An 8559-nucleotide genomic window follows, 5' to 3' on the forward strand; every position below is an offset into this window, starting at 1 on the left:
TATGTTTTTCACCAACCTGATGTACAGTGCTAGTACTTTCAAAACCTCACACTACCCTGCTCATTGGACCTAGTCAACAAAGCTGAGCTATGCCTGGAAACACCAAGAATCAGTTAGGTTCATGTTGTCCCTCTCTCTTAATTTGTATTGTTTTCCTTGGTGTAAGAAAGTGAGTTATTAGATTAGAAGGGTATGAGTCATTCACATGTAAAAAGTCCAAAACCTTCCATTTACTAGGAGCCAACCTAAATGGAAATACCTTTGGTGAAACCCTCTGAACAGATTACACCCACAGCAAGCTCTGAACCCACAATCACAATCCGACCACTTATACTAGATAACATTTCACAATATAAGAGGGTGCCAGTATCAATAAGCCAGTCCTACTGACTTTGTCAGAGAGTCACCACAATAATAAAAGCAGCAGCATCTTAAAGTTCACAATCAAAGTCAATGCCGATAGTACTAATGTTATTCATTATAATATGAAACATTGCAATGTCTATTCTCATTGTAAGTAAAAGCATGGCGGTGAATAACGTATGTATCAGATTCTCATGATTACTTTTAGTCTGCTGCTGGTGCAGTTGGAAGACCAACCAATAGGGTCACTGCACACCAGAACTTATGACCAGAAGCTCCACCTCCAGTAGGGCTTGAAACAACATGAAACGTCTCTCAGGGTCAGAGATGCAATCCTCTGGGAGGCTTAGAGCCATTTTAAGGAATAATTTCTGGGAAATATGCTGCACTCCCTGTAACCCCTAAACACTATTTTAAAATGTTGGTTGTGTTGAGGCACCACAAAGCACATTATGTAAATTTAAAATATCCACACATGGCCTTATAACGCTCTGCATTGCCTGCAGAATGAGTAGGTTATGAGCAGCTTTGTGCCTTTCAGGAAATGCTTAACTGTTCTTCACAATGCAGCCATGTGCAGCATTTTCTTTTTTAAGAGAGGCTGGGTGCCCTTGCCTGGTGAGGACCTGGAGTGTGGTAGTGCTGAGGCCATGTGGGGAGCCCACATCTTTGTGGCTTGGCCTGCTCCAGTGGCAGACACAGCTGCCGTGGGCTGGTGCGGAAGCAGCATCCTCTTTTCCCCCCAGCCTGCAAGCAGCACCAGCTAGAGGCTGTGCAGCTGGGTGCAAACATAGGCACAGGAAGCAGGGAAGATCATCCAGCAATGAGGGGGTGTGACCAGTCCTTAGAGCATCATTCCTGAGGAGATGGGATCCCCTCGGACAGTTACTGCTGCATCAGGTGCTAGGGGAGGGGGTCCCCGTTCCCATAGAAGAGCTTAGGAAGGGAGCCACACATATGCACCATCCCCATTGATTATAAGACTGTTGAAGATGCACTGACACCTGGGCTCTGGCCCACTCAAAGTTCACAGTGGAGCCTGTTTGCTCCTTTTCCAGTTCAATCCCCCCATATAACGTGCTTCAGATGCTGGCTTCTCCGGCTCAGTAGGGCCTATTCAGACACTTGTAGGCTCATTTTGCTTCTGATGGTGATCTATAGGCCCCAGGAGCATTTTCAGGAGGCCTCTTGGCTTCTAAAGAGTACTTTTGTTGGTGAGCTTGGTTTTGCTGCTCACCTGCTATACCTGTCTTTTTCCTGGGCGCCTGATGCTCTCTAATGCTTGAGGGGGTATCTTCCACAGCCCCATCACAGCTAGCAAGCCAAACCCCCTCCCTGTTGTACTGTCCAGATCCCACAGCCACCTGGCTACTTAAAGGGAGCCTGTGTGTCAGCAGACCAAGGCCAGTCCACTGAAGTCACAGTTGAACCATCCAGGGTCCCCAGACAGATCCATTCTCCCAACTGCTCTTCAGGCGGCATAAGAGGGCCTGTGCCACTCACCTTGGAGAGACCCATTCCAGTCCTGTGTGTCAGCTAAAGTTAAAGTTCTAAAGTTGATTCTTGCACAGGTGCAGAATACTTCTTCCTACCAGCTGGGCATTATTTCAGCATTGCATCCTCGGTTGAGTATGTTCTCAAAAGTCTCTCCCTTGAGCAGGGGATTTTAAGTGGGGTTTGAAAGTTCTAGAAGCAAGACACCTCTGGCCAAGGGTGCAACATCATCACTCCACACGTGACCCAAACCTCCTGCACAGCATTCTGGGACATTTTGACATGGCAACCTCAAGTGGTCTATGGAAAGACCTACCTACAACTGATACAGTTGCCTGAACCCTTCCCACCAAAACATCAAACGGGAGCCCCTCCTCTCTTTGGCTCCTCTGTTCTGGCCTGCCACCTTTATTTCTGTGAGCTTGCAGTTCAGTTGCAGTTAAAGGAGTTAGGGCCAGATGTATGATGTACAATTGCATGCGCAAACGGGTTTGGGCTTGCAATTTTAGTCTGGGCCATGTACTTACACTATTTTGCGAGTCGCAAATAATTTGCGACTTGCAAAACAGTGTATTGCGACTCGCTATTAAGAAGAGGCGTTCTCTTCCTAATAGCAACCGCAGAGCCATGTATGAATGAATGAATGTTTTGTGACCACAATTGCGGTTGCAAAACACTTGCAAATAACCACCCTCTTCAAGAGGATTGTAATGAAGTCGCAAATGGGAAGGGGTCCCCTTCCCCTTTTTTGACTGGCTCAAAAAATATTTTTTAAGGGCAGGCAGTGGTCCCAGGGACCACTGACTGCCCTTGGAAATTGAGACAAAAACGTTTCATTTTTTTTTAATGTTTCCCGTTTTCCTTTAAAAAGTTGCTGCATTTAAAAAAAAAAGCTGTTTTATTTAAGAACAGTCCCAGAACAGTCCCAGACATGGTGGTCTGCTGAGCCCATTCCTGGGAAGGCCTGTCATTCCCAATGGGCTTGCAAATTGTGAGAGGCTTATTAATATTCATGAGCCTCGCAATTTGCGACCCCATTGGGAATCGCAAACTGTTGTACATGCAGAATAGGGCCTTGCAAATTGCGAGTCGCAAAAGACTCGCAATTTGCGAGGCACTATCTTCCGCGTTGTACATCTGGCCCCTTATTGCCACTTGCAGACTTCCCCTGCATCCTTCCTTTCCCAGGCTATCTGTGCCCACATACTGGATGACACTGAGTCAACACATGTGTGCACACACATGTTCTCATATGTTTGCTTTTAGCCATCTCAGAGCCTCTTCTGTGCAAGGGCAGTCTTACCATGAAAGATAGATACTGGCACTGGATTAGCACTCTCAGTCCATTTCCACAGAATTTACCTTGAGGGAAACACCGGCAGTGAGACACTCACAGTAAAAGTAAAAAAATGTGCAATCAAAAAGCAAAAAATCGAGGAGGATTAAATGGGTGGAACCCATTTGCTATACTTGGGCTCTGCTTCACATATATCTGGCACCCGCATTTCGTTTGGAAGAACCAAACCCTTTAACTTTCATAGATCATTATCTATTTGACATTATCTACATGGCTGTAGCCCATCCTTTTGACCTTGTTTAACCTTTTCGATGATGCACTCTTGCCTCTATCCTAATTTGTGTGGCTGTACCCTGAGGGCCCCTGCTTGGGGGCCTTCATAGGCTAGCATGGTTTGCCACATCTCCAATGAGCACCCCAGCAAGTAGCATCATCTGGGTTGTTTGCTCTGCTAGCCCTATCTCTTCTTCTGTTCCTGTCTAATACAGGTTTTTGCAACTTGAAGTTGGCTCACAGATCTATATTGTATTTAGGTATGATGCTGCTACTTGTCCTATAATTGCTTAAATGTCTCTTTCAGACAGTCTATGCAATACTCATCCGCCTAATGTACATAATAATTATTAATATAAATATATTATTAGATGTGAGATAAGAGTCCTAAAACTAATTGAGTAAGTAGTTGGTCTCAAAGGATTGGCCACTGTACGATAACTATGAGGACATCAGGGTCTATTGGAAGGGAATGAGCAAAGTTCTTTTGTTAGATTTCTTGTGTGACTATAGAGAGTGATCTACTTCAATTACTTTCTTTCAGCTAGCCACTGTAATATTTTCTCCTAAACTAAGTAGTGCATAGAAACTCATCAGCTTAAAAAGATGTACATTTTTGGAAAATTATTAGATGTGAGATAATAGTCCTAAAACTCATTGAGTAAGTAGTTGGTCTCAAAGGAGTGGCCACTTTACGATCACTATGAGGACATCAGGGGTCTATCGGAAGGGAATGAGCAAAATACTTCAGTTATATGTGTAGGCATCAATATAGGGAATCACGGTCTTAAACCAAAGGCTATGAAGAGTGAAGAGCAAGACTCAGCTTGACTGACTTTACTATAAAGAACAAAAATGAACACGCGCCTAACAAAAATAAATGTGTCCATCTGTAACGTAAACTGGTGCTCATGTAAAGTGCGGTGATACCTTCAGGTCTAGTTCGCGCTATATAAAACTCCACAAAACAAACAAAAAAGTGACATTTGTACCCTTTAGTCGACCGGGCTGTAGACATCTTCTCATATTTAGAGTTACCCACAAACTTCCACAAATAAATTAAGCTGTGTCTTAACATATACCATTTTTTTTTGTTAAGGTATGGAACTCTTCAGGGAAACGCCTTTCAGATTGAGATCATCGAGTATGTTGACGAGATTGCTTCAGAGATCGGTGTCAAGCCCAATGTCTTACATCTCCTGCTCTGTGATCCCAGACTGGCGCTACAGGTTTTCTTCGGTGCTTGCACATCACCACAGTACCGCCTGACTGGGCCGGGGAAGTGGGACGGAGCCCGAAATGCTATCCTGACTAAGTGGGATCGGATACTAAAACCCATGAAGACGCGAGTGGTGAAGAACAAGGCCAATGGTTCTCCACTGTTGAACATGCTTGGGCTTCTCAGTCTCCTTGTTTTGGTTGCTACTATTTTTATGTGTACTTAAAGTGTATACACAAAATTATTTCTTGCATCCAATCATTTCCACAAATAGATAGTGTATGATTTCTGATGTTGACCAAAAATCTCCATGAATTAACTCATAAAGCTGTTCTCTCACATGTTTACAATGTGGTAGCTAACCCAACCACAGGATATTCTTTGCTGGATCACATTCACTTCATTTCCTACATTGTCATAAAGAGGAGGCAGTGGCTCCAGATCTTTTCCATTTTTACTTTTGCACTTGCAACTTTCCCTATCATAAGGCATGGTAATAGTGTCCACGGTATTACCAATACTGAGCGATGTGACTTTATCATTAATGGCCTATTGTGAGTTTGGATACTTGCAATAAGGAATGAAATGCTAAACTGGTGTTTTCTCTAAATTCTGTCCCTTTTTCCCAGACATATTTCATCCCTATTTTCAGGTGTATTTGTTCCTGGAAACACCAAGCAAGTTGTAACATTGGCTGAATACCAGGCTCTATATAATTTACCACATGGTTTCATAAAGAAACATGGGACAGATGCAGAGAAGTCTTAGCCTTCACATGAACATCTCAACACTTGTTGAAAAATTCAGTAATGGCGAAATTCAAAATGATCAAGTTACATCACTAAAGTGTTCATCTCCTGTGGAGTTTGATTCTGGATGCCTCTCCAGATACCCTCTAACTCTTCATATTTTTGATTAATTTTTTATATTAGTTTCAGCTGTTAGAACATGTCTGTGTATTATAACTGTCTTAAGTGAATCTCTAGGGTTTACTGGATCAGTCCTAAAACAAAAATATAAACTTAATCTTTAAAGAAGAAGGCTCATGCATGAAAGCAGACTAATGTACGTCATAATTAAAGCCAAGTGTGTGTCTCTTATGTGACCTTCATTCATTTAGTATAATGATTTTGGGGAGATACACAAGGTCACAATCTTGCAAATGATTGGAGACAGTAAGGCCAATGTTACTTATAAAATGTGTTTGATTGAGTAGCTAATGGTCAATTAGTCCAAGGTTGCCAAGTGACTGTTTCTAAATACCTTTTGGAGACTCATCTGCTTTTGGAAGATGGGTGGTGTTTGCTGCTGTAAGTACTCTCACAGCACTACCTACATTTTCTAACCAATGAGGGTAATGTTTATATCAGCATGAACTGTAAAATGCCTTGTCCTGGCCAAATGATCATTTGTTTTGTTGGTGAGGCACATTGACAACACATTGGCTGCAGAGTACAGATGGGAGAAGTGCATATGTACTTTTAATGTTCCTACTTGATGGAATCATAAACCGCATAGGTTAGAATTCCCAGATTTTTCTAGCTTGTAAAACCTACTTGTTTTCACTTCTGATGGGGCCCAGTACCTGCTAATCAAACCTCAGACTCTTTATACATTAGGTAAGATGGCAATTGTGTTCCTACGCGCAGCGAATGACAGCCAGACTCTCATTACTTTCAGGCAGGATAGCTAGCTGCCAAGGAGAATTGTAAAGTATTAACAGCATGACGAATACGAGGTGCCAAGAGGACTCTCCTGTCATGTTGCTCTTTGACCAGTGTGTCACTAGATAAAAGTATTTTCTAAGCAGAAATTTGTTAGCCAGCTGTTCTGGAACAACTTCTCCATCTCAAGATAAGCAACAAACACAAACTAAAATCAGGAACAGGGATTGGTTGACAGTGAATTCGAAAGATCCAAGTAAACTGGTCAGGCGCAACCAAACTCTTACTCGTATTGGGCTTGTTATTTTTGTGGTCTCACTACTCCAGCTGGCACATAATACTACACAGAGTCACTGCTTCTTGTTAAACTCCCTTCCCCTTCCTTTATTAGTGTTTTTCCTCCCTATTCTGCGATTGATCCTTCTTGGGACAAAGGTTAATAACCCTTGCTTTTGATTGGCTCCACTGCTCACATTATGGAACTACTTCTTTGTTCCATTAGACAAGTGGTTCTTAGCCTGGGTCCAAAGTGCCTACTCAGGGGGTTTGTGACTGTTTGGAATATTAATCAATTTTAGCAGATTAGTAAAGTTTCTATGTAGAAATATTAAAAGTGATTTTTTTTAACGCTCTGTAAATATGAAGGAATTTTAAATTTGGGTATAAAAATTATGCTGATATTCTTAGCTTAATACATGGGAGCAGCTCAAGTACAAGAAACATAAGCTAGTATGGACAATTGGTAGCCTCAATTGAAATATTGGTATGCTCGGACAAAAAGAGAGCATGAATTAAAAGCAAAAAAAAAGATAAAGTAATATGTTAGAGTCTACCTTATTGCTTTGTCTTTTAGAAATGAAAGCACAGTTTTAAAAGCTCCACTCTCCCTGTTAACATTACGATTTCCATTTCTGTATTTTTCCTGCTTATGAATGAAATAAAATATTTTATAATATGTGTGTTTGTTTGATAAATACTTGTTTGTGTTTTTGTGCATTTTTTTGAGAGTCAAGTAGAAGAAATTGCTTAGGCCTTATGCGTTCTTACATACCTACAGTGGGAATGAGAACAATTATGCAACGAGGACAAACACCACCATGGAGCAGCTGAAAGAACAAGGGGCCTAAGACATTCTTAGCTCTATAGATTGATTCAAGACTGACTGGGAGTGGACAGAACCCTGGAATGCTGTCAACCTCTGGAAGGGAATCCTGCTTTTAAATTGTCTGGAGATGAGCCAGCCACAGGGGAAAGCAGTAAGCAGCTGGAGTTGCCTCAATCAACTGTTGAGTTAAAAATCCTCTTAAGTGTCTAAGGAGACAACCTAACTGAAAACTTGTTGCCACTAACCTGGTGTTTTGGGAACCATAAACACCAGAAAATAAGTAGCAGGAATAAATAACCAAGAACACATTTGCTCATAGGTAGTTTGCAAGTATTGAAAACTGACTCCTCCCAGCCCCATCAGCCTGTATGAGGGCTGGGGTCTCTGAGAGACGATTGTCAGCATCTTTGGTCCACTGCTGCCACTGGAGCCTCAGTCAATCATTGGCGGCGGCTGTCCAGTACTTCCAATGCTCACTATATTTGATGTGATTTTCAGAATGATTACATTATGGTTATATAATAATCAGATGTACATTTTTCCAAACTTCTTAGCATCCCAAATAAGCATTTTAGAGGGATGTAGTTAATCACTCAAATGGATATTTATATATTCCTTAATATACAATTAATAGGGCAGTATTAAGATACTTGGATCCTAATACCTCTAATTCTATAAACCATAAATGATCTAGTTATCTAAGACACTTTAGTAGCATTACAATATCATCTGTGTGCCCCTGAAAGTTCAAGTTTAGGCCGCTGGATAAATGAACACATTATTACAGCTGTGTGGAGAGCAAGCACTTTTTTGTGGAAGCGCAGAACCTCTGCCCTATCAAAACATGTACTCTGGCTCCCAATATGTGGGCACAGAAAAAGCCCCTCTCCTTGTGGTTCTCACATAAATGTCTGGTGATAGCTGCCACATCAAGCCAGGCCCTAAAAAGTTAAAAAAAAAAAGAGGCCCTGTAATCAGGGATCCTGTTAGCTAACTTGATATGTACTTACAACAGGTCTAGCTCTTGCAGACAACTTGTGAAATATGAATTTGTAAAAGAGGTAGAGTGTTGCATATTTCATTTTTGTAATCATATGTATTTCCCCAACCTGCATATAAAAAAGGTGGGCTTAAATGTTAATGT

At 41.7% G+C, this 8559-nt stretch overlaps 1 protein-coding gene across 3 annotated transcripts in view; it reads left to right on the forward strand.

Moving 5' to 3' along the window:
• Positions 1–7284, forward strand: part of LOC146833819 (dimethylaniline monooxygenase [N-oxide-forming] 2-like) — a 230324-nt gene extending 223040 nt beyond the window's left edge. For all 3 annotated transcript variants that reach the window (XM_085601709.1, XM_085601711.1, XM_085601710.1), the window contains one exon: positions 4527–7284. In XM_085601709.1, coding sequence (XP_085457835.1) covers positions 4527–4872 — 346 coding nt within the window. In that variant the 3' untranslated portion in view covers positions 4873–7284. The remainder of the gene's footprint in view (positions 1–4526) is intronic.
• The last annotated feature ends 1275 nt before the right edge of the window (positions 7285–8559 follow it).

Source organism: Triturus cristatus, chromosome 4_2 (assembly GCF_964204655.1).
Source record: "Triturus cristatus chromosome 4_2, aTriCri1.1, whole genome shotgun sequence".
Lineage (NCBI taxonomy): Eukaryota > Metazoa > Chordata > Amphibia > Caudata > Salamandridae > Triturus > Triturus cristatus.